Source organism: Mus pahari, chromosome X (genome assembly GCF_900095145.1).
Source record: "Mus pahari chromosome X, PAHARI_EIJ_v1.1, whole genome shotgun sequence".
Lineage (NCBI taxonomy): Eukaryota > Metazoa > Chordata > Mammalia > Rodentia > Muridae > Mus > Mus pahari.
The window spans coordinates 81,816,960-81,844,285 of record NC_034613.1 but is presented as its reverse complement, the minus strand read 5'-3'; the positions used below and the strand labels follow the sequence as shown (position 1 = coordinate 81,844,285).

The following is a 27,326-nucleotide window of genomic DNA, read 5'->3' as shown; positions in this document are numbered from 1 at the left end:
GGCTTGCTCAGCCTGCTCTCTTATAGAACCAAGACTACCAGCCAAGAGATGGCACCACCCACAAGGGGCCCTCCACCCTTGATCACTAATTGAGAAAATGCCCCACAGCTGGATCTCATGGAGGCACTTCCCCAACTAAAGCTCCTTTCTCTGTGATAACTCCAGCTGTGTCAAGTTGACACAAAGCTAGCCGCTACAGGACCATTTCTAATTTTTAAGGTTTGACTAGAGCCTGAGTTCCTTGGATTTAGGCTGGCTTTCTCTCATTAAGGAGCAAGAAATATTTTCCCCACCAGCATGCCCTTATTTTGCAAATTGGATATGATCCCAGGGAAAGCCTATAGCCTATTACAGAGTAGAGAATTTTGCTTTTTATTTTTGGCCCTTTTATTTCTGACCCTTTTGTCTCTATATCAAGCAATTTTGTCATCTAATTTCAGAACTTCCAGGGTAACACTGTAGGCTTTGCTTTGCTCATATTGCATCCAGACCATTTCAGGTATAATGGTCAACTTAGGTATCCAAATCTTAGACTAAAGATTAAGCCAAATTTAGCCCACAAGTTAAGAATGGATTTTGTATTTTTTCAAGTAGTTAGGGGAAATCAAAACAGGTATATTTGGTGGCATAAGTATATGAAATTATTTGGAACTCAAATTTAAAGGCTTACAACACATTTTAAACAAAAGCCATAAGGTTCAAGAATAAGCCATAATATATTTTCTGTGGCTGCTTAAGCAAAGTTGAATAGTTATGACAGTGCTCATATGGCCCATGCTGCCTAAAGTGCTTAGTAGTTAGCCCTTCACAGAAAAACGAAATTGCACATTCTTGCCATAAAGCTACATAGTTACTATGGATGTGCCTTAGAAAGACGGAGAAGAGACAGACAGAAGTCTGTGTCTCTCTTTTTGACTTATCCAATCATGTCATCTACTTTAGGTGTTGAGTCATAGATTAAGATTTTGGAGCAAACAAGTTTTTGTCTATCTTGCACTTTCTGTAGCCGCAACATAACGTTCTTAAATATTATTTATTTATAGATTGTGAACTCAGAGAGGAAGGGTGCTTTACTTAGGACCACAAAGTTATTCAATAACTGAAAAAATGTCCAAAAATAAGGTCCTGATTGACAGTGCATTATCAGTGAGATAAATTTATTAGGGCCAAAAAAGAGAAGCTTATCAGTTAAGTACTAGTTATACTGAAAGCGATCATAATTACCCTTCACATTAATCCTCACAAAGTGATTCTGTCTATACTTGCTGATTTGTTCATATATAACCTAATGCAAAGGTACTGATTAGATACTGACTATGTGTTAAGCATTCTTCTGGACTATAGAGATAAAGCAGAGAAGGAAACTGAAATGTATCTCTGTCTTCTGACTGTTTATAAGCTAGTGTAGTTTGCAAACAAGGATAGATAATTTAAGCATCTTTCTCAACGTTAAAAAAATGACAGTATCAGATATCAAGTGCTCATCTATTTGATGGCAAACATTTCTCCTTTATATATAAGCCACTCACCCATGTCCCTTGTACCCCTTATTTTATTTCTTCCCTCTTCATTTATACAGCACATAACCATTCTTCTACCCATCCATCTATTTGCATACTGATCCAGTAATTTATTGAGCAGTTGTAAACTTCTGGGTGCTGACAATATAGCATATAAAGTCTTCTAGCTTTTATCTTAAATCTTGGTGTCAGTGACATAGTGTAATGGTTCAGGGCACAGATCCAAGATCCAGATTGCCTACAATCAAGTATTTCCTTCAGCCCTTTATTGTTTGCATAGCCTTGGGCATCTCAATCCAGTCAATGTCTTTATCTTCATATTTGGGAATATAGATGTAATACATTCATATTTCACAGTGTAGTTATAAAGAAAAAATAAATATACATATAAAACACCTCAAACAGTGCCTAGCACAGATGAAAAACTACATAAATATTTTACACTTCCTTGAGAGTCTCAAAACTATCTCACTTGGCTCAGAAAATCAGCTTTCTATGCAATGAATCATTGACTAATCATGTTATATTCCTAAGGGTCCTTTCAAGCCATACAAAATGGGGCTCTCTATATGTAGTAATATACAAAGATCTCCAAGGCATATACTTAGTTGAAAAGGGGAAAAGTCCAAAATTGACATGTCAGTATTTAATAGCAACTCAATATGTTATCTTTTCTATGTCATAGATGCATGGGAAAAATGACCTTTATTTTGAGTAGGTTAATACTTGTGAAGTGTACAGATTTAAAAAAAAAGAAGATGTTGAGTGTGGTGGTCCATGCCTATAATCGCAGTGCTCAGGCGACTGAGACAGGAGAATTATCCCAAGTTCATGACAAATCTGGTTAGCAGCTTGGAGTGCAGAATGCTACACTGTCTCATAATGTGATTAATAGTATGTCTCCCTTCTTTGCTCAAACCTGTTACTCTGTTACTTTGCTCAGAGGCAGCTATTGTTATCAATTTCTTGGGTATTCGTGAAGAGACATTCCTTGCTTTTAAAAGAACACATGTATGTAAACACACACGTTTTTAATTACTTTACACATATAACAATTTTATAATTCCCCCCTTTTCAACTAATTATATGTTTTGCAGGATTTTTGTCTATCACTACGTAGAGAGAGCCTCATTTTGTATGGCTGCAATAGATTCTTTTCTGTCTCATATTGATGGTCAATTATGTCTGCCATTTTTTAGCACTAACAATAGTGTTGCAGTTCATTTTTTACCTCTAAAATATATTACCTATTCTTTGAGAGTACCATACATGTAAACAATATGATTTTATCATAATCACCATTAGATTTTCTTCATTAGATTTGTTTCTAAGCCCTCCACCACTTTGTCCCCCTCCCAACTTCATGTACTCATTTTTTTAATTCCCTAAGTCCAATTAGTGGTGCCAGATGAAGTGCCCTAACTGACATGCCCTTGCTTCATTGTGACTGTGTAAGAGAAAGTACAGGCAAAACTTCAAAAGTTTTGATACCTGATTTATTGTTTATAAAATACTTGTGTTGTAATTAGTTATACAATGGATTTTAATAGATCATTTTAAGGAAAATGAATGTTTAACAAGCAGCTTGACTTCTAAGGCACTATATTAGACTGAATTATAGGCCAATCAAAGCATGATTGGAGTTATATCTTCAATGAGCTCAAAATTATTTTTATTTGTTTATTTGTTTATTCCGAACTATTCCTATACTCACTTTTTTACTTTTGAAATTAGAATCACAACATTTCACCCTTTCCTTTCCTCCTTCTAAACCCCCTCATAGACCCCTCCCATATTTTCTTAAAATTCGTGCCCTCTTTTTTCATTAATTGTTATTATCATGCATATGTGTGTACAATCACACACACACACACACACACACACACACACACACACACACACACTCCTAAATGTAATCTTCTCAGTCTATCTAATGTTACTTGCATGTATGTTTTATAGCTGACTATTTTGTCCTGGACAACCAATTGATGCCCTCTTCCCTGGGAAAAACCACTTCTCTGTCTCTCAGCTTTCCTCGGTTACCTACAGTTCTTGTTGTAGGGTTGAGACATTGTGGTCTTTGTTCCATCCAGCTTGGCATGTCCATTGTTGTCCTTGTTCCACTCACATTTGAACCGTTATGTTGGTGAGACTGTATGCATATAGCTCCTGATATTCATAAGAGACAAAGTCTCACAGCAGACTCTGTGATCTTTTGATGTTTACAATCTTCCCCATTCTTCACAATGTTCTCTGAGCTTTAGGTGTTGAAGTGGTTTGAGATATATTCACTGGGACTGGGCTCCACAACTCTGCATTTTGATTTGTTGTGATTTTCTGTAGTGGCCTATGTTTGTTGCAAAAAGAAGTTTCCTTGATGAGGGGATGAAGAGTTGACAGGCTAGACCCTGGAGGAAGGTGTGGGAAGTCTAGCAATGGAAGTGGGGTAGTGGAGGTAGCACTTAAAAGGGACCTATGGATGGATAGATTTATTTATTCTTATGTATATGAGTGTGTGTGTGTGTGTGTGTGTGTGTGTGTGTGTCTCCAAAGAAACCAGAAAATGGTATCAGATCACCTGGAGATGGAGTTACTGATAGTTAAAAGCTGCCCTGTGGGTGCTCTAAACTGAACCTAGGTCCTATGCATGAGCAGCAAGTGTTCTTAACATCTGCTCAGAGAGATTAAGGTGCTTTGATTGAATAGAGAAGAAATAAACTCAAGTATCAAGAAGATAACTGCAGAAGTATAGGAGTACAAGGTTTCAGAGTACTGGACTTTGATTAAAAGCTGTATTAAAATTATACCTTTTAAGCTTCTTAGATAACAGAGTTGCTGTGTAGTAGGTTGCTAGGAATTATACATGATGTACAAGACATTCTAAACAGAAGATATGACATAAAACAGAGAGCCTATGAAATACTAGGCCACAGAAGTAGCTTCTGAGTGCTCTGGTGTGCTTCTCAGCTATTTGGAAGGAAGGATTTATTTTTATTCATAGTTTTGGGAGTTCTAGTCCATAGACAGCTGAAGTATTGTCTTCAACTGATTCTATGAGGCTCACAAACCAGGGTGAGCAGTGTGCTTTACTTACTCCGCTGATTCAAATGTTAATTACAGTCAGAAATATGCTCACAGATAAACCCAAAAATGATGCTTGACCAAAAATTCAGACACCACCTAGAACAGACAGTTTCATATTAAAGCATCACATGGCCTCACTTGTCTTCCCACTCTGCTATGTGCACATGAGTAACTGCAGTATAGTCAAGAAAGAACTGTGGAAACAATGCTACTCTTTACCTGTATGGGGAACACATATTATCCCTGAGAGGTCGCTGGGGATACACATTTTGGTAAACAGAGGAAACTCTTCTCCACTGCCCTGAGGCAGATCTTAGGAGAGTAGATCTAAAATTCCTTTCCTCTGAAATGAAGAGAGCCAGATGTAATTAATTTATAAGAAATAATCCTTCCTTCATACAAAGGCTTTCTGGATTCTCTGTTTGAAGAGAGACTAAGAAGGATCAGGGTTTTTTTTTTTTTTCACAGTGATGAAACTGAGTAACACAACGTGGGTGTTTTAGAACATGACTAGTTCTTCGAGTGACTAAGCTATTAACTAACAGAATCCAGATAATGGGGAACAGAAAGGCATTAAGCTGTCTAAGGTCCTATTGGCGTGATGTTGATAACCTATTAAAGCACTTGCCCAACACACCAAAAAAAAAAAAAAATGACATTTGGACTGATTCAGCTGTGAAGGGATTTGAGAAAAAAAAAAAAAACAGAACAAAACATCTTGACGCATTTGGATTGCAAGAAAAAAACCAAGAGAGCTGGTGAGGTTTGGGAGCTGAGAGAAGGCAGCCAGGATGCCAGGATAGCATCTGCAGAGGCCTTCCGGTTGACACAGTGTGGCATGCTTTAGAAACACCATTGTGACCAGAATCCAGGGCAAGAGGGAGGTGAGTAGAAAGATATGACAGCAATCAGGCATGTAAGCTTAGAGAAGGTGGATCTTGCCTGTACCTGAAGGCAGGATGGATTAGGTAGCCAATAGTGAGTGTTCCAGAACTAGAGTACCTGGAATCAAATTCTAACTCCAATGCTTCTTAGCTAGTTGATTATGTAACCTAATCTTTCTTTGCTTTGGTATTGTTCATAGGGTTACTGTACAGTGAATTAACATACTGCACAGTGCATGGTAGCACTGGGTATGTAGCAAGCACTGTTTAGTCTCCATGCAATACAGAGTGTTTCAATGTTACTTGGTGCTACTTTATGATTGGAGAAGATGACTTTTATAAGCTGGACAGAAAATGAATTGAAGAGGTGAAAGGGGAGAAGCTCAGCTCAGTTGAAAGACTGGTGCAGAAATAGTGGAGTTGAATAAAGGTCAGGTTGTATTAATTTTAAAGATGGAATCAAAGCAGTTTCCTACTGGACTAAGAGCTGTAGAACAAGGTAAAAATAGTATTAGAGTTAGAATTGCTGGTTCTTCCACTGATGAACTGTATAATTTGGGGCAATCATTTAAATCTTTTAATGTTTCAGTTTTCATATTAGCTAGACTCATATTCTTTGGAGATAAGAGGGGCAAGGGATGGTGAGAAAGAGATTTAGTTTAAGAAATTGGTTCCATCACTAGCCAGAGAGCTGGACCTAGGTCTCCCTGCACATATATAGCAGATGTGCAGCTTGGTCTTCATGTGTGTCCTGAACAACTGGGAAGGGGGCTATCCCAAAAGCTGTTACCTGTACATGAGATATATTCTTCTAGCTGGGCTGCCTTGTCTGGCCTCAGTGGGAGAAGAAGCGCCTAGCCTCACAGAGACTTGAAGTGCAAGGATAGGGGGATACCCAGGAGGGCCCCACCTGCTCAGAAAAGGGAAGGGGGAGGGGGAGGATAGTGGGAAGGGGACCAGGAGGAGGGATGGGGGAAAGATTGTGGTATGGGTGACTGGGAGGGGGTCGGGATGTAAAGTGAATAAATGAAAAAATAATTAATTAAAAAAGAAACTGGTTCACATAATCATGGGCTTTGAAATCCCAAATATGCAAAGTAGCCAGGCTGAAGAGTTAATAATTCAGAAAAACACTGTCAGCAAAATATTTGGAATACTGTTTAACCAATCATTCCAGGGCCACTGTTCTAAATACTAAAAGTGATCATGTCAGTACTACTGAAGTTGGAGCAGAGGTGTTGATCTCTGCTTTTCCAATATGGAGCTGAGTAAATTTCTTTCTTGCCTTTCCACAATCACTATACCAGTTGATCTCTGTTGTTTGAAATCTCCTTCCCAGTCAGGCCTGTGGTACACGACTTTTATAATGACTATTTCAGTGTTTTTGAGATGCATGCTTGGGGTGTGTGTGTGTGTGTGTGTGTGTGTGTGTGTGTGTGTGTGTGTGTGTATAATGCATGTATTTAGAGGCAATTAGGTGTGGCAGTGTGACTTTTGAATACAGAGCAGACATTTTGTATGTGTTTGTAGAATGGATGAATAAGATAATGAAAGGGGCAAACCCCAGGTTGCCTGTAGTTACCAAGCCTGGAATTGGTCCAACACAAGGCAAAGGGATTTGCAGGGTTTTGTTTTTGTTTTTTGTTGTTTTTTGTTTTTTGTTTTTGTTTTTTGTTTTTTTGTTTTTTTTGTTTTTTTGTTTTTTTTTTTGTGCAGGGGAATTGCTACTGAACCAGATATGCAATGAGGTATAAGCAATAGACTAAGTCAGGAAGTTTCAGAAATTCTTCCTGGGAAAGTTTATTCATATGCAAAATGAGGTATTTCTCTGTCCTAACACCACACCTGTCCAAAATGTAAAAAATCATCTACTTATATATTCAGTAATATTCATTGAGCATCTGCTACGCAGCAGGCACTATTCTTAAGGTACTGTACAGTGAATAAAACAGACAAAACTTTAAAAAGTAAAATAATAAAACAAATTTAAAATTATATGAGTTCTAAGAACTAAGGAGTAAAAAAATAGAACAGGGAAAATGATAAAAAAGTTTGTGTGTGGGTAGTTACATTTTTAGGTTCCTATTTCTTGCTATACTTCCCTCACAAGATCACCACAAATCTGGTACACAATAAAAGGTCATGTTTTCTGGGATGTTGCAAAAATTCTTTTGAAAATATTTTATCATCTATCTATTCATTTATTTGTATATATATATATATATATATATATATATATATATATATATATGCTTATGCCATGACACCTGTGTGGTGATCAGAAGCCAACTTGTAGAAGTCAGTTTTCTTTTTTCACCATTGTATCCAGGGGATCAAAGTCCATCAGTCTTGGCATCAAGTACACTTATGTAGTGAGGAATTTTGCAGGTCCACAATACTCTATTTAAATATAAGGTGCAGATAATTATTCTTGGGGAATAATTTTCTTTAGGTCTCTATTTGTTGTTCCCTTTCTTGCTATACAAATCTCTGTGTTAGTTACTTTTGTGTTGTGACAAAATATTTGACAGAAACAACTTAAGGGAGGAAGGGTTTATTTTGGCTCAGGGTTTTGGAGGGCACAGTCCTCTAGCTCTATTAATTCTGGAAACTTGATAGCAAGAATATGAGTCAGAGGAGGATGCTTATCTCATAGCTGACAAAAAGAACGAAAAAATTGTAGGGATGAATAACCTTCAAAAGCATGCTCCTAGCTAGGTCCCACCTCCTGGAGATCCCATCAGCTCCCAAAATAGTGCTACCAGCTGGGGACCAAGCATTCAGCATGATGAGCTTGCTGGGAACATTTTATATTGAAACCATAACAAGCACCAGTTTTTGCCTGGAGGATGGAAACTTTGGTTCTATGTTTGACCCTGATATTGCAGTTCTTTCCTAATCCCAAATGTATAGAGTTGTATGGATTCCAGAGCACGTTTCCTAGAACTGCCTGTTCTGGCTCTTAATCTATCGTTCTTTCCAATTCCATAAAGCAGTGGGTAGGAGTAGCTGTAAGTCACATTCCTACTCCTTATAAAATGAGAATGACTCCTCAGGCTACTGTGAGGTACAAAGCAAAAATGTATATGCAAGGGCCTTGTATGTGAAACTGTAAAAGTTGGTTGCTAGGATCTAGAGAATTGATCGTTCTAATTAAGGGACTTCTTTTTCCTCTTTTGAATCAGGTGTATGTGAACCTTTTGTACTTGTGTCATTTCTTTTTCTGTTTTGTTTTGTCTTGTTTTGTAACCAGTGAAAGGAAGTTGGGGTAGCATTGAGCCTAAGCACCTCCTAGAAATAGGAATAATTTCAAGAAAACACTGTGTATCATCTGTCAGTGGAAAGGCAGCCACTGTTGTGAAGTTCTTGTTGACTGCTTTTGGGAGACAAGAACTTAGACTCCCTTTCTGATGCATGTCCAGTTGCCTGTCCTTTGTCCATTAGTGGTAACCTCATTCTGAAAGCGGAGGTGGGAGTGGAGAACCTTGAGCAACTGGAATCTTCATTTAGCACAAAGCCCTGTTTTTGTGCTATGGCAATGCTTCACATCCTAACTGAATAGATTTCATTCTATAGAGCATGCTTAAATCCGTTGTGTCATTATCTCTTTGGCAGGTATTATTTGGGTCCTCTATTTATAGAAAGAAATTGAAGCTCAGAGAATATATTATTTGCCTGAAGTTGAGGGCAGAGATTGTATTCAGATCCTGAAATAGTATTATTTACTAGGATTTGCTACAGTTTTATATGTCAGAAATTTCTTTTAAGTATTTTACATCACATGTATACCATCACTAAACCCTGACAAACAACCACAATAATGCCCCTGATTTGCAGGTGAGACATAAAAGTGGTGCTTGCTTAGAATGAAGCACAGAAAGAATACTAAGATAGTATACAATTCCAATTAAAAGACGAACAAAATACAAACCAAGGACACTAAGTAGCTTGCTTAAAGGTCATATAATTAGCCACAAATAGAGGTAAGGGTGACTCTCAGATGATTGCCTCGAGGTCAATGCTGGGTTTTTACCTGCTAAGCTCTCCATCTTCATCTTTGAGACAAACTCTCACTGAACGTGGAGATGCCCCATGCATGAATACTAGTTGGTAAACAAACTTCATGGGTCCTTCTGACTCTGCCTTGCCAGTGATAGGTTTTCAGATACACACTAACGCAGAAATCTTTATATTCGAGTTGGGGAATTGAACTCTGCTCCTTAGTCCTTGCTATAAGCACTTTACCAACTGACATCTCCCTAGCCATAAAGTTTGTATTCTTAACCATTAATATATACCACTTCTAAGTCTAGAGTTTTTTCCTAGCTTGACTAAGTGAACCATTTAGCTAGATAAATAGACGAGTGCTGGGGAGAGACATGAGGAGGTTACTCAGCAAATTTAACATTTTTTTCTTATTTAACTTTTGAATAAATAATATTTACATGGTCAAGCAAAATCAATCTATAAGAATGAGTAAGTTGGTATTTTTTCCACCTACTATAGGGTAGGTCACTAGCTTTATAGCTTTTTTATGTATCCCTCCAGAATTTTGAAATGTAGATATAAGCAGAGTAAGCATATGCCTCCTCTTTTTTATCCAAAAGAACACTTATCAAACATACTATTCTCTATCATACTAAATTTTATGATCTCTTCTTGTCAGTCTACAGAGAGCTTCAGAAGTTTTACCTGGGAGCTCATGGATCTCTATAAACTACTATCTTGCAAATGTCTTTTTACCAGGCTTTGGTGGTATCCAGCCATCTCCTGACAGTTTCACTCAAGATATCGCTGCAAAACTGTCTCGGGCTTCACTGAGCTATGTAAAATTTCAAACCCAGGTCCTGAAAAACTCTCCAGCTGAACTAAGTGTCCTCCTCATACCCCAATTTCAGCTTACTTACATAATATGCCTATCTAACCACTTATATATACAATTATTTTAAAACATTGTATTAATTCTTTGAGAATTTCATACAACTTATGTTGATCATCTTCACCCCAACTCTTCCTCTTTTATGTAATTCTTGTTTAGTATTTCTTACAAGGAAAATTTGAAACTTAATGTGATGATGAGTGTTTAGTGTCCTGAATGTCCATCCAGTGACCTAGAGTTGAAATGAAGCTAGCAAATAAAACTCAGGTGTGAAAATTAAAGAGTGGTAGCTCTCTAAATGAGCCGTGAGAACCAGGAAAGTGACTATCTAGGAGCTTAGGCTCCAAAACTAAACACTGGGTCATGATACTGACAGACACATCCATAGTCCTTCTCGATCTTGAATTGATGCAAATATGGTTTCAACTGTCCCAGAAAGATCATAACCCTAAGGGGAACCATTGTCCTTCCTCTGCACGGCCTTTTGGATCTTTACTATTCTTTCCTAACGAGTCTTCTCTGTACCCTGAGTAGAGACAGATGGCCTGGCCTACAAGCTTGTTTGAAATAGAACTGAAGTTGTCCAAAAATAAATGTGAAATAGGATTGAAATAGATCTAAGCAAAGGAACAGGAGGAAATTGCTGTTCTTCTGTATTTATTCAGATGCTTATTCATGCCTGTTGGCCACAGGAGGGCAGCATAGGAAGCATTTCCTGAAAAAAAGACCTCCTGGTGGCCACCAGGGAACAGAAATTGGAAGGGGTACTTCAATTCTTAGCCTGTAGCCTGGATCTTTTAGTTCCTTGTGGAGTTCTTACTATCCAAGGCCCTTCAAGGGGCTGGGCATGGCTGTGCAGCCAAGGTTGGTATTCATAGGCTGCAGCTGATGCTTTCTTTCTATGATGGACATCTTCTATATCCTACTTTGAGTCAAGAGTCCTGAACTTTGTCCTTTATCCATTTAGTCTTGGGTTCATTTGGTCATTCAGGCATTAGACATGTTATTGTTGTGTGCTAAACACTGTTTTAGGAGCCTAGAGTAGAGCAGTTAAGAAAAATAGTCTCTGCTTCCACGGAGCTTCCATTCTATAAAAGGGAAACAATAAATCAATAAGCAAAGAATTGTGTAATAGTGCAGGCCACGACAAGGTTTTTAGGAGAAAAGTAAGCTAAAGGGTTACTTAGGAAGTGGCACACAGTGTTAGAGAGCATGGTCAGGGTAGAACAGTTTTGAGGAGGTGAGAGAGCTAGACTTGTAGCTATCCAGGAGAAAAGAATTCCTAGACAGTCTGATTCATTACCCTTCTTTGATTCCTCTCTAAAAGTCTAACCACTACGGTCTATAATTATAGGCAATCTACTTATTTAACTTCAGCTAGTAATTCATCATCTAATGTCCAGGGAACCACCTCAGGACCAAGGCCAGGCCTGTTCCACCTTCAGCCAAATTATTGAGGATTTAAAACAATCAGTGCTTTATTTTAAGCTACAACTGAAAAGGAGCTTTTTGAAAAATAAGGACATTAAGAGACTTGTCTGAAGTTACAAACCTACCAAGAAACAGAGATTGAACTTGTATGTGAAAGTCTTACATTTTCCTATGAGTTTCTCAAGGCATGGCGGATGCGCCTTTGAACAGCAACTGTTTTGATAAGTTCTTTCTAATGAGGAATAAACAGATAAGTGTGTAAAATAAGAATGATGATAGACTTACTCTGTTCCCCATTGTCACTTCCAGCTTGATACTTGCATGTGTGGTCTGAAGGATATAGAGCTGGTCATGTTAGGGGCTAGAGAGATGGTTTGGTGATTTAGAGCACTGTTGTTCTTGCAAAGGACTTGAGTTAGGTTCCCAGCACCTACCCTGAGTGGCTCACAATCCCCTATAAATTCAAGCTCCAAGGGATCTGATATCATCTGGCCTCGGAAGGCACCTGGACACAAGTCAGCATATACACATATAGACAAATATGCACATAGATAATAATTAAAACATAATAGAGGAAATGTTATGTTTATCTTTCTGGAAAGTGTTGTGTAGGGGAAAGTATTTAGGAGGGATTTGAGTTTGACACCCTCATGGATTACTTAAAACCCTTGAGAGAGCCATTGCTCTGCAATGGAGAAAAAGTGTAGGCTTTGAAAACAAATTTCAGTCCTCCTAGTTCTATATCCTACATATATGGTTGTGGCCAGATGATGCAAACACTCAGCTGTAATTTCTTCTTCTTTAAAGTAATGATAATAATTTCATCTTCTAAGTCTAATGGGGATAGTTCAATAAAAATACGTTTTAGCCCAGTACCATGTGTGCCCAGCATGTGCCCCACTCCTGCTTCCCCCCACCAATCGCATATATTACAGAGAAGATTTCTATCTATCTAGGAACATTGGAAAGAGACAATCAATTTTTCCTTCATGAGCATTAAGTTCTACAATTCACACTCTAATCATTAACAACTTCATTAATTATCTGACTTTGTTTGGAACACTTAACATATAGCATTGAAATTATGTGCATCATTGGCTGTCTTCTCCATTAGAATGCAAGCTCTCTGAGAAGCTTGTTTGACTGTCAGAATAAGTGCTTATTGAATTGGGTTTATTTTATAGTCGTGCAGATGTCTGTGCTGAATAATTAAACAGGAGTTCTTGTTCTCAAGAAGTTGATTCTCTCAAACAGAATGGACAGACATAAAAGAGCATCTAGTAACATAAATAAAAGTAACATAAGTAACACAAATGAACAAATAGGATTCAGTATCTGTAGACTGGCCATGACAAGCAGGAGGAGTTACTGAGTAGGCTGGGTTGGGGATTAACTGACAAGTCAGTAAATACAGTGTGAGAGGGGTCAAGTTAAAAATGTAAAAACTTTCTTGAGAGTACTTCCTGGAAGAAGTGGGACTTTGGTATCTGTTAGAAACATGATAAACAAAACCCAACCAGGAATTGACCTTTCTCTGCCAGAAAGAAAAGTTTCATACCTAGAAATCTTCTTTTGGATCTGGGAGGGTAGTACAGTGAAACATGTAATGGACTGAGTATGCATCTAATCGATACAGTAGCAGGCAAGGGATTTCTCATTTATATCAGAAGAATAGCTTATTAATTACATCAAAAGAAGGCAGGTGGCTGAGTAGTACCTAGAATATTACTTGCAGTTTAGGGGAGCAGGCTGCTGAGTGAGGATGAGGGGCTTCAGGTTGTATAGGGTGTTGCCTCTATTTGGGAGAAGTGCAGTTTCCTGGTGTGTAGTTTGAGTTGTGCCAAGGACTATCTAGGTTGGCCAGTGTATAGTTCTGGGAGGTTAGAATGATCCACATTGTAACTGATTTTCAGTTGTGCAGTTTCTGCCATGCAAATCAGGGTCATGTACATAAAGTCCTGTCTGATTGATCAAGGGTGCCAGAATGCAGTTCTGTGGTGTCAAGTTACAGCATTTCTAAATCATGCTTGTGAAAATTTCTAATGGGGACCAATTCCATTTTCTGTTATTAATGACCTTCCCTCTGCAAAGCCCAGGTCAAGACACTGAAGCAGTTTATCCCTATGACCCAGGAGATGCTTTATCATGTAAAAGAATATTGGCTTTCAGGCCATATTGTTTGGATTTATATTTGTATTCTACTAATTGCTAGGAATGCTATGTTGGACAAGTTATTTGAGTCACTTTGTCTCAGCTTTTACATAGCTAGAATTTGCATAATATTATATATTTCATAGTTTTCTGAGTATTTAAATAGTTAACACATTGAAGGGGCTCAGAATAGTACCTGGCACAGAGTAAGTACTTTATAAGTGTTAATGGTTATCATTTTCTGTGGAATTGTATATGGGTCCTAAGAACTAATGTGAATTTGGAAATACTTATATTCCACACTCTTTCATGAATGAATAGCTTCTCATCCATAGCCATGACTGTAGTGAAAACACCTGTCTCAAAGTGATAGCTGTGAACTGAGATTTACCCAAAGTTTTCAGGGTTATCTCTAGATGGAAGAATTTTCTCATCATTGTGGGAATTGGTGTTGAAATTAGGTAATCAAGACATTGCAGAAACCAAGAGAATCCCAGAAACTTTCATATTAATAGTAGAAAGGGTGGATCAGAGTGGAAAGTATTGTTGTTTAAAATGAGTGAGTTTTTTGGTTTTGTTTTACACTTTGAATACAATTTCCTACATTATCATGGTTCACACTAAGAAGCCTGAGATCAAATGCCATGCTGAGAGTGTAGAATCTCCCCCAAAATACCTTTGAGACTCAAAGCATAAGAATCTTGGTCTCTATTTGCCAGTAGTTAGCTGTGTAATCTTGAACAGATTGCTTTTCTCTATCTGAGAACCTGGAATATGAAAGTTTCGATTTTCTCTGTGATCCCACAAGGCCTTGCCGTTCTGGTTGGAATATAGGACTCTGAATGCAGGCTGGAGAAGGAAGCCACATTTTTGCATTTAACAAATGATTATGAAGTACTTGAGAGATGTGACACACTGTAGTGGATGTGGGGGAAGACAGCATGGTCAGAGAAAGCCTAGACTGGAGGAGGTGACACCCGAACTGTGCTTTGTAGGAGAATGGGAAGGTGGCAACAATTTACCTCGTCTGTAAAACTAGAAAACCTGATAGAGTACCAGAACTGCTGCAGGTTCTGTGTAGCTGCAGAGTAGAAAATGAAAGTGCACTGGTAAAAGCTGAGGTTAAAGAAATCAAAGAATACCGTGCGGGCAGGATATTGTATGCCATGCTATAGGGTTTGCCATTAAGAGCAGTGGGGAGCCACTGAAGACATTAGAACCAAGGAGTTATATAAGTCGAGTCTCAGCTGGAAGAAATAAAGCATGTTAGTTTTCAACAGAATGTGTCTTAGTGTAGCAAATCAAGGGCTTATAAAATTAATGGATAAGATGGTAAGGCAAGGCTTGGGCTGGGCTTTTAAGACTGACTCCCAGAACCTTATCAAAGTACTTCCTATCTCTGCCACAAGGAGGGCAGGGGAGGCATAAAGGATTCTGGGGGTGCCCTATTTTATTTGCTTTCTCAAAATCTAGAAACTACCCTTGCTCTGACTATTGAGTAGTATCTCATCATATCTTCTAGATAAAGAAAAGTGGCCTATTCTCTGGTTCACATAAAGTACAGAGATAATTATCAGACCCCAGGATTATGGTAACAAAGCTACAGAAACCCTCAATGTCCTCACCATGGTGTTCAGGTACAGAAGCAGTGATGATATGGCTTTCTGCCTTACCATCTCCTATTGTTACACCCACAACGCTGGCTACAATGGAGTCTTAGAGGTGAGAGGTTTTTGGGTAGTTTTTTTTTTTTATTATTATTATTATTTGTTTTGCGTTTCAGCTATATGCAAAAACAAGCTTACATAATGATATAGATCCTTAGCATATAATCCACACTATCCATCATAGGATCAATAAGAGCAGAATTCTTTTGAGAGAGCTAATTTGGGCCAGAGAGTAGAGGCAGAGCTGAGGAGGCAGAGTAGCGCAGGGACCAGGTAATGAATGGTAATAAATGAGAGATGAAGAAGAACTGATTAAAGGTAGTGGCAGCAGGATGCAAAGAAGACAAATAAAAAAGAAAGTAAGGGTGAAGGAAATCAATGGGCTCTGGTCACTGTTTAGGTTTTGGAGACATGAAGGAGAGACAGGACTTACAGATAGTGTCTGACTATTTTGCTGTGTAAATGTCATTTTCAAGAGTCAGGGAACTAAGGGGGAAGAATAATTCTATCAGATGTGGAAAGAGATGACTTTGCTTTCAGACTTTTTAACTTTGAGGTACTTGTAAGACATTTAGAAGGATACAATCAGAAAGCAGCCAGAGACTCATTTCTGAATTTTGAGAGCTCCTTGAGCATAAACAGCAGAGAAGTAAGTTCTCTGTTTACCTGCAGTCAAGTGTCTCTTTCGGGGTTTATTATTTTCCCCCATTTGTGTCCAGCAAATGTGTTCCCAGAAATTTGTTGAAAGGAAGTATATGACTGCAATGTAGGTGATAATTCAAGCTTCGGGAGTGGATGCACTTATTCTGGGGAAGTACAGAATTGAGAAAGTAAAAGGGCTGAAATCAAAAGGATTTTTGGAAACCATAACATTAATGACTAGATGAAGAAAAACCTGGGTAAGAATTGAAGACAGGCTATGTATGTAGATGGTATACTTAAGGCGAGGAAGCCATAGGAGAAAGACACAGATAAAACTTTAGCAATAATTTGTTTCTATGGGGAAGCCAACGATAAAACTAGGTTATCATAGATTGAGGAGCCATAGAAAGTGAGGAAATCATACTAGTTTTCTTCTGCTGCTATGACAAACACCATAACCAAAACCAACTTTGACAATGAACAGATTTATTTCATCTGACATTTCCAGGTCACAGTCAATCAAACAGAAGTCAGGCAGAAACTCAAGGCAGGAACCAGAAGGTAGAAACCATGGAGACATGCTGCTTGTTTGTACAATAGGTCATGCTTAGCTAGCTTTCTTATGCGGTCTAGGTCCACCTGCCTGGGCATGGCACTGCCTACAGTGGGCCCTTCTACATCAATTAGAGATCAACACAATGTCCCACAGACATGCCCACAGGCAAATCTGATCAGGCAGCTCTTCAACTAAGGCTTTTAATTCCCAGGAGATTTGTTGTGGCAAATTAGAAACAAAAACTAACCAGCACAGAAGTAGAACTAGATAAGTATAATTTTTTTTGGGGGGGGGTTCTACCTGCATGAATAAATTAGCTATGAGAGTCAGTTTCTGTCTCAACATAACCTTTAAGAATAGATTTCAAGCTGAGTGTGGTGATGGATACATTTAATCCTAGCACTAGGAGGCAGGGGCAGTTGGATCTCTGGGACAGCCAGAGCCACATAATAGAGAAATCCTGTCAATAGATAGATAGATAGATAGATAGATAGATAGATAGATAGATAGATAGATAGATAGATAGATAGATATTTTAAGAGGAAAGAAAGAAAACAAAGAGAAAGTATATTTCTTTTCAAATTGTTTTGACTATTGTCAAAAAGTGCATTTTATACCACAAACTAATATTTACATTTGAATTTTTATATAATTGAAATAGATACTTTATGGAATAGCATTTATCTTAAATAGATGGATATTTCAGATAAGTGAAACAGAATGATACAAAAACTTTGTGTATTTCTTCTTATGGTTGAATATTTCAATGAATGAATATATCCCATTTATTCAGTGGATGGCTGCTTTAAATTTTTTTCATCTTTTGGCTATTATAATTAATGTTGCTATGGATGTTTATGTATGAGTTTTTGTGTGAAGTTGTTTTCCTTTCTGTTACAAACATATCTAGGAGTGGAGGTATTCTTAATTGTATTTTATTTTATCAGATATTTATTCTTTTTAGCTTTTTGAGGAACTTTTAGACTGTTTCACATACTGGCTGTATGTATCATGCTACATGAAGGCTTCAATTTTTGATACGATCAGACCTAGGGTCTCCTGCATTCCATGCAATTACCTTACCATTTAGCTATACCCCTATGCTCATTAAATGGCTTTTTGTTTCAAACTGTCCTAGTGAGTGTAAATTTTGTATCTCACTAACAAAAATGATGTAATGAGTATACTTATTTGCATTTCCTGCATTTTATTTGAATTTCCCTAATGGCTAACCATGTTGAGTATCTTTTCATGTATTAATTGACCATTTCTTTGGATAAATGCTATTCAGATCCTTTGATGAATTTTAAATTGGATTATATTTCTTTTTAATGATGTTATTTATTTATAATTTATTGGAGGGATGTGCGAAGGTCAGAGGATACTTGTGGGAATTGGTTCATTCCTTTAAATATGTAGGTTCCAGGGATCAAGCAGAGTCGGTCAGGATTGGTGGCAAGCCCCTTTATCTGCTGAGCTTCCTAGCTAGCTTGTAGTTCCTTTAAAAAGTTATTATTATGGTGTGAGTGCATGTGCTTTGGCATGCGTGTGGAGAGCAGAGGATAAATGTGTGATGTTGGTTCCTATCTCCTATCTTTGGGATCTGGGGATCAAATTTGTCAGGCTTTTAATCAAGAGCTTTCCTCTCTGAACCATCTCACCAACCCTTGGATTATTTTCAATTTTGTGTGTGTGTGTGTGTGTGTGTGTGTGTGTGTGTGTGTGTGTGTGTGTGTGTGAATTGTAAGAACTCTATTCTAGATACACGTCTATAGCCTGACTCTATTTGCAAGAACTTCTCACCTTTCTTGAGGGGAGGGGTCCACATTTATGATAGCATCCTTTGAAGTCAGAAGTTTTAAATTTTGATGTAGTTAAATTTAACTTATTTCTCCTTGGTGGTTTGTGCTTTTGCCACATTTAAGAAACCATATACAAGGTCACAGAGGTGTCCCCTTAATCTCTCTATGTTGTTAGACATTGTCATCATGTCTAAACATTTAATAGTATTCTTCAATATCATTAGGTATTTGGTTTGTGTTCAGACTTTCAGTTGTTTCATATATCATAAATGTGCATATATCTGGGTGTGTCCAAGTTCCACCTTGGTCAACTGAGTTATTTGTGAAGAGATCAATTTATTTGTGAGAAACTGGATTATTGATTTTGTAGCCTTTCATGGTGTACGTTTGATAATTAGAATCCCTGTACTGCAGTAACCTCCCTCTTTGGTCCGCTGTGTGTTTGGTAATTGATAATTAGATGTAGCGATTGATCTGATTCAGGCTTTTTGTTGTTTTGTCAAGAATCATTCACAAATGATTGTTCTCTGGGCCAAAATGTGTAAAGTGTGGTCTCATTTGGAGTTTATTCTATTCTGGAGGGCCCAAGACTATTTTTTATGACCTACACTCATTCGGAATTTCTAATAATTTAATTAAGATAATGACTCTCTGAGATTCACAGACTTCTAGAGAATAGCAAACAATTCCCATTCCACTTAAGAGTCCATAGTATGCTCACAGTTCCAAAATTCAGTTTGTTATATCTCTGGCTAATCCAGTTTCTTCTTTCTGCTGTCAACTATCTGTTGATTCCTAAGGTTATAGGAACCTTAAGAAGAGGAAAGGGTCTGAGAGATTATCTAGATAAGGGAGCCCTTCTTTCTTGAGGGTCCAGGCCATTGTAGAACTTACATGTATATTTCTGAAGTTGGACTTCTGGGGTCACTTCATTTTCTGGGAAACTTAAGTCCCCATGCAACAGAAAGGAGACAGAAGCCCGGAGATGTTGCCTGAAAGTGACACAGCCAAAAAGAACTAGGAGTACATTTGAACCCTCTGGTCTCTAGTTCAAGACACTTTCCCTCTGAGTGTCCATTCAAAACTATAAACACTGAACAAAGCAATGGTTACAAGAGGATGGCAAGTTCTTGAAAAGGTTATATATGGCAACTATTTAACCCATAGCTGGCTTTCTTCATACTCAGAGCGCTGGAAGAGTGTGTGTTAACTGTAGTGTGAAGAAATCACAGAGCAGGACAGGGTGACAACAGCAGAGACAGCCAAATAGAACTGGATTGTTAACAAGTTGGTGCCCCTATGGTTGTGCCCACAACACTGATTTGTGAGATTTTATTGCTGACGGTCAGTGGCCTGCAATTAAGTTTTAGGCAGTGACTAAAGACAATTGCTTCCCATTGACCATAGGGACTGCCAACTTATATGCTTCGTTTCTACCTACCAACCTACCTAGTTGCATTTTCTATTCCTTCTCCTTTCTCTGTTTTCTTTATCCTGCCTTTCGCCCACCCTTCTCTTTCTTCACTATATCCTCGATTTCTTCTTTAATTCCATCGCATCTTTCCTTCTCTTTCTCCTTTCCATCTACTTCCTCTGCCTGCCTCCTTCTTTTATCATGCCTGTTCCCCTTCATTTGATTTTGTTTGTTTCCTCCCCTCTTTCTCAGTCTTTTTCTTCGTCCTTCAGTCTCTTACCCTCCCTTCCCCCACAAGTTCCACACCCCCACGTAAAAACTGGCTTTTGGTGGCTCCCGAGGAGAGAGCAGACTCTGTGAGCTTTAGGTCCTCCGATTGGCTGTCATTGCTAGCACACCAGCTCAAGTCTCGCCTCCGGGCACTGAATGCGCAGCTGCAGCATCTGCTATTGGCTTGTTCTCTTGTCAGCATCTCTGTCAGAGACTCACGCTGGCGCCCCCAGTTTCTGCGTGAATAAAAAGGCAACCTACCGGCTGAGGTGGGGGTGGGGAGAGGAGAGGGAGAGGGCCAGCTAGGAAAGGCTAGGAAGAGTGGCTGGTAGCCTGGAATCCCTTGAAGAGAGCTAGCAAACCAGAGAGGTCTTAGGAAGCTGATGAACTAGAAAGTGTAGGGGAGACTGAGACTGACCGGTAGCCAGCTAGGCAGACGGACGCATGCCCGGACAGACTCTGGAGAACCGATAGGTTCATTTTGCCTTTCTTTTTGAAAAGCAGGATTTTGATTTTTCTGTGGCGCCCAAGAGAGAATGCTGGACTCTGCTACCTTCAGCTCAAGCTAAGATTTCTCAGTTAGGGAGGAAAGATCAGCCCAGTCCCGAGAGGGGGAGGGAAGCAAAAGCCCCTGCCTCCAACCCCCTTCCCTCCCCCGGACCAAACTCGGGGACCAAACCCAGACCTTCCCTAACCATCTGACTTCCTCCTTTCCTTTTTAGCATGGTGGCTGTATGGACAGTCTGACAGAACAGAGATTGACATCTCCCAATCTGCCGGCCCCCCACCTGGAACACTACAGTGTTCTGCATTGCACCATGACCCTGGATGTGCAAACTGTAGTCGTTTTTGCCGTGATTGTAGTCCTCCTGCTTGTCAATGTCATACTCATGTTTTTCTTGGGAACGCGCTGAATGGAGTCCAGCCACCTGAGCTGTTGCGAACTCTCACTTTGATTTCATCCCAAGAGCCTCTGAGGGGGAAAAAATCAGGAGAGACAGTCTGAGACAGGGAAAGAGAGGGAGAAAAAGAGCAAGCTTTCTTACTCAGGGGGGAAAACGTTTTGAGCTTCAACATGGCCTCGCTGTGATATGTATGACGTTGGTATATTATCTCTCCCTAAATCTTTTGTCATGTCTTGTCTTTTAAATATGCCTGTGAGTGTAGTTGCTTATTGCTTGAGTAAAATTGTTGGTAAAGAAATGTTTTCTATTTAAGTGTGCATGTTTGTGTGCGTTCTCTATGTGACGTTTGTGGAGCAAGCTGTGTCCTGTTAAGGTGGCTTCGCTGTTTGTGATGTCTTGTTAACTTATTCTTTAAAAACTGCCTTTAAACTTCACTGTGGGATTTTAATCAAAAATTCTCTCTTGCTATCAGAATGCATTTGGGTTTGTTTGGGGCTGGAGTTGGAGTTGGTATTTGTGGAAGAGCATGATGAATTTTTTGGCGTCTGGGAAAGTCTTGCATTGGTTGTTTAGAGAATGAGAATCCTATGCAAGAAATGGATTTATGGAAAATAGTCTCTAAATGAGGGGCACAATTTTGAGAAGTGACACAGTGGGGTGCCTCAAGTTGGCACTTATTAACTGTGTCCTTTGAATTTCAATTTTGCTATTGAGGGTTTCCAAGTTCTGATTTGGAAAGCTGCCATCGTTAAAACATTCGTTAAAGTAGTGTCGTTTTCGTTGCAATCACGAAGCAGAACAAAAAGTATTCTTTTATATTTTGAATTAGCAAGAGAGGATTTTAACAAAATGTTTGAGCTCCTTTTCCCAGATATTACACCCCTTGATTTGAGTTTGAGGATTTTTTTCTCCCGTGTCTCACCCAGAAAACAAAATCCAGCTTTTTCTCTAGTTTGGAAATAATAGTGTTGGGTATTACTCCTTTGGGGTAAAATTGTTTGCAGTGGTGTTCGTGAACTACTTCAAACAGAAGTTGATAGTGCTGATGAGATTTATTTCCTTATTTGTTGCTTAAGGACAGAGGTCTCTGAAACTCATGTAACTGTAAGTATATAATGTGCTAAATTAAGACTTTGAACACAAAAGAGGATACATAATGGGATGCAAGCTCAAGAAATGTGAGATATGTATGTATTATATAGCTGCGGTGATACTTGTTATTACTACTATTATTTTTATATTTCTGGTTTTGCTGAGATACCTCTTGGCAAGGCTAGTAAAAAGTCATAGCTAGTGCCAGTGTGTACATAATATTTGCTTTTTTTTGTTTGTTTTTTCCTTCCTTTTCTTCGATGATGCAGACAGATAGTCCTCATTCCGTTGCTTACCTGACTTGAAACGGTGCCATTTCTGGCTCATACAGCAGTGAATCATGCCACATACACGCCCACACACATGCTTCTAGCTATACTCATGTGGGCGGCTGCTCATGTGTGATGTGCAAATCAGCTAGCATTATGCTGTCAATTTTCAAGTCTTGTTCAGTCTCTTTGGAAATGGTTATTGAGGGGGCCTTGAAATTGTCCTGATAGATCGAGAGAACATTATTTAATGGCACTAAGTTGAGGTTTTGAACCTTAGAGTGTGCTCCAGTTGACTCAGTGTGGGTGAGAAGCTGAACATTTTTTTTTCCTTCCTTGTTTGGTACCATGATAGAAGCAGGCTCTGGGAAGCTTGCTGGCAGGCTTCAGATTTATCATCCTTTGGTCTCCTTGTGAGGACCCTTCTGGGGAACCAAGAACCTCTTTGAAATGAGAATTTAGTATGATTTTTTATTTTTTTATTTTTTACCTGTTTGTTTCAGAAAAATATTTAAAGGAAGCTTGCATATCAGTTTTGACACAATGTTGGAGAATGTGGAAAGGCTCTGTGCTGGGTAGCTGCAGACCTAAGTTTCATCTGTTAACTGATTGTTTGACAGTGAGCTTTGTTTTGTTTTATTTTTTTTTCCCTCAGTAAGTTTGGGATTCCCTATAATATTGACAATTGGAAATCTTTGAAGTAGGTGACTTCTAAGTTCTTGCATTCTATGATTTGGTGCACTCCATAAGGACTCAAAGTCAGAGGGGAATGGATTGGAATGAGAAATGAAAAGGAAAATTAATTATTAACCAAAAGGACTGGGGGAAAATGTGTACCTCTATCTTGTTGCTGGTATCTGCAGAATATTTTTTTTTTGTCTAGCCACCTGGACAAGAAATGAGAACTCTAACAGTGAAATACATATGACTGATTATGATTTATTTTATCCTAAAAGGAAAAGGAGTCTGTATAGCTAGTTTTTGACCCAGGTTTTTTTTATTAGATATTTTCTTTATGTACATTTCAAATGCTATCCTGAAAGTTCCCCATACCCTCCCCCTGCCCCTGCTCCCCTAACCACCCACTCCCACTTCTTGGCCCTGGCCTTCCCCTGTGCTGGGTCATATAAAGTTTGCAAGACCAAGGGGCCTCTCTTCCCAATGATGGCCGATTAGGCCATCTTCTGCTACATATGCAGTTAGAGACACGAGCTCAGGGGGTACTGGTTAGTTCATATTGTTGTTCCACCTACAGGGTTGCAGACCCCTTCAGTTCCTTGGTTTACCCAGGTTTTTAATGGCTAAATAATGTCATGAAATGCCTAAAAACCCTTGACAGAAAGCCTTTGGGTGTGTGCGTAGGGTGTTGCCAGTATAATTCTGGATGTATGTGTATATTCATCTAGGTGGTGGTGGTGGTGGTTGTAAATACTCCTGAGTGTGGACAGAGAGTATATGGTATAGGAATATGTGACAATAGCATCAAGTTCCTCAGTTCTGATTAGCTTTTCCTGGGACTGGATAAATGTCACCTATGTTCATCACCTAAAGCCTTTTCAGCTCGAATAGAGGGGTCCTTTGAGTGAGCATTCCCATCAGTAATTTAAGCTATGAAAGGCTCATTCTTTAAAAATTCAGGAGCTATTACTAGTGAGAAGATAGGGTACTTCAGAGCTGCCAGAAGTGAGTTTAAGGAGCAGACAACTAGTGTGGCTTAGTTGTGTGTATCCGAAAGCCTTCATAGTTCTTCAAATATGTGAATTCATGCAACAAGAGAAGGAAATGGAAGAAGATGAGAAATGTAGACCAGATAAGTAAAACCCTATGCAATTTAACCAGTCCTCTTTTTTTCTGCTTTCTGCCTTGTTAAATAACTTTCCTCCCCCCTCCTTTTCTCTCTCATCTGTCACTTTTAAGTGCTTAAGGTGCAAGAATGAAGATGGGGCTTTTCCACTCTGATTTGTTTTTTTTCTTAGAAAGCCCTTTATTTTCCCTCCTAACTCTCTTATCCCTTTGAGTATAGGATAAGCTTTTGCTAATAGGAGGGGGCTAAACCCAAGCTAAGAGATTTTGGCCTGCAGCTCCCCCACCTAGGAATGAGATAAAATGCCTTATTCTGGTATCCTAGTAACTCATGAATCACCAAATACCCACTGCACTTCAGAGCCCACTGTTTAAAGGCACAGGCAATATAGTCTCTTTTTGGCAAACACTGGAAGCCAACAAAACTGGGAGAGATGCTCTTGAGGAAAGAGCAAGAAAAAACAAAACCTTTATTGCCTGAAAATGCCTAGAAAATGTATTCACAGTAGGCATGGAAAGCCCAGCCTTGGACATCTATGTTGATTGTTTATTGGAAGGTGGCTCCTGAGTTCTGCTCTCTCCTTAGTCATTACCCTTATTTTTAAGATTAACTGAGCCATTTCACTGCCTGCTTTTAGTGTAGGAAATCTGTAGGTCTTGAAAGAATATTTTACCTCCATTTTTGGCTTCAGGCAGTGAGGCAGTGAAGTGATAATCTGGCAGGAACAAATTGACCAGCATATTTCAGTCATTAAGACGGGTCTCACCTGTCAAAAGCAGCAATATCTGCTTCTGTAGTTTGCTAGAATTTTGTTTGTAGCTCAGAGAAGCTGTTCTTTTCCTGTGTTACAGTGGTTTCAGACTAGAAAGTGGGACAAATTAGGAAAGTCATTTTGATCGCTGATCTGATGAATGGTGATTGGGGACTGGTTCACCTGTGTGATTGTGTGTGTGTGTGTGTGTGTGCGCGCGCGCCTGCATACGTGCTCTTCTACAAAGCTAAGGGATTACAATAAACCTATGGGTGAAGTGCCCTATTGTGTTGTGAGGCTCAGAGTTAGAGTGATTGACTGTACAGAGGATACACTCTCGTTGCAGTGATAGTGCTAAATGTGCCCTCTTTAGCCTGTCTGCTATCATTGCATCTGATCTCGTGGTGTGAAATGTGAAAATTGAGCCTTTGCTCCCGAAATGCCTCTTGAAAACGATCTGGATACAGCTCTAATAGCTTTTTTATAAGAAGCGTAATGAAAGGAGCAAATATTAGACTTTCAAGCCCTTATTTACAACTTCAGTTACAATAAACAATTACAAAGAAGCTTTGCAACTTCTCTAGGCTGTGTCTCTTGCTTTCCAAGAATCCTTTATTAAAGCTTAGTTCTTCTAATACGTGCCCAGAGTGTCTCTTTCTGTCCCTATGGATCTAGCACTCTAAAATATTTAATTCATTATGCTTTGCCCTGGCATCAAAGTACAATGTGGAAAAACTAGAAAGGAGGAAGGCCTCCAGGAAAGAAGTTGTTAATGGGTATGTCTGTAACACTTTGTCAATGCATGGGCCTATGAAGTTTGCAAAGTGATTTTTACATCTTTCATAATTTTACATCATATTAGCCATTTGAAATGGGCAAGGATGTTTGCTGTTCCTGGATTTACAACTTAGAAGACTAAAGGTGAGAACTGCTGGTGGGTCAGCCTTTCTAATAGTGATGTAGGAGCATCAAAGTTGACCTTTTCCAGTTAGTGCGAAACTGAAACGGTTGAGCTGAGGAAGCCAATGTGTATGAATCATTCCCAAAGTCACATGGCTTCTTTGGATTTTCATGTTTACAAATAAGTGTTTTTTAATACTTAGTACTTTTGAAAAAAAACTTTAGCCCATGAAATGTCTTGAATAATTATCAACAGTTCTACTTAGTAAGTCTTAATGAAAATAAAATGTCACTATTATGAATCCTCAAGGTAAAAGCCAGTGTGAATTGTTGAAACCTATGTTTTGAGGGGACTACTATTATCATGCCCTTGTCCTCTTGGAGACACATACTTTTATATATTTATCTTAAAATGTGCTTCCCAAGATTGGGTAGCTTGTCTAAACTGCATCAGACCCTGGATTTGATCCTTTGGATTGCACCAAAAAGTAGAACTAAGAACAACAAAAAAGGTGCTACCCCAAACTGATAATGCTGCTCCACCTGCCACCTGAGGAATATAAAATATGCAGGGAGGGGCTTTGATCCACCAGTGAAATGGCTGATTGAATTGAAACCTCTTCAATATGATTCAGATACACAGCTTACCCCTTTGTGTTTGGTACAGTCCTTTTTTGAAATGTGTCTTTTAAGTCAGTTTAGGGTTTTGACTCTCCTCAAACTTGTCATATTTTGTTTTTATTGGTCTATTCTTATATCTTTCTGGGTTTTAATTTTTTTCATCATGTGTAAGAAATTCAGGGTTTTTTTCAAGCAATATATCAGCTAAAATATATTTTGTTCATGTATTGTCTTAGCCCTTTGGAATTTTGGAGTTTGTTCTTCATATCATACAGAAGATTAGCAATGTCTAGCAGTGCAGCATTACTTGAAATTTGAAAAGGTATCACAAAAATTGACTCAAAGGTTGTTCTGTATGATGAGATTATGTTACTTCTTTGATATCTTAATAATGCCTCCTTTTCAAGTTGGAACCTGTTAAGTTTTCTATGTAGCTGGTCAACTAGTGCTGACTTTTTCTGTCAGTGCTAGTCCTACCACTACATTGATGAGGATAACATGAGATTCCTTGCATGCTTTATGGGCATCGGGATACACCCCATTCCTAGCTATTATCTGTCACACTTGTGCTCCCATGAGAACAAGAATATGTTCTTTGCTATCTTTCGCTTGATGTGCTTTATTAGAGGCTTCACAGTGCCCTGCCTTGTTGTTGTTTTTTTTTCAATGCTCACAAACCAGGTG

General features: G+C 38.8%; 1 protein-coding gene across 6 annotated transcripts in view; it reads left to right on the top strand.

Moving 5' to 3' along the window:
• Arhgef9 (Cdc42 guanine nucleotide exchange factor 9) overlaps positions 1 to 27,326 on the top strand; it is a 150,801-nt gene that overhangs the window by 8,512 nt on the left and 114,963 nt on the right. For 2 of the 6 annotated variants that reach the window (XM_029534075.1, XM_029534078.1), the window contains exons 1-2: positions 20,557 to 21,400; positions 22,282 to 22,309. The exons of 1 other annotated variant lie outside the window; for it this stretch is intronic. In XM_029534075.1, coding sequence (XP_029389935.1) covers positions 21,396 to 21,400; positions 22,282 to 22,309 — 33 coding nt within the window. In that variant the 5' untranslated portion in view covers positions 20,557 to 21,395. Of the gene's footprint in view, positions 1 to 20,453; positions 21,405 to 22,281; positions 22,310 to 27,326 lie in introns of those variants that run through there. 3 more of the 6 variants (XM_021187595.1, XM_029534077.1, XM_021187593.2) reach the window with 3 other exon arrangements.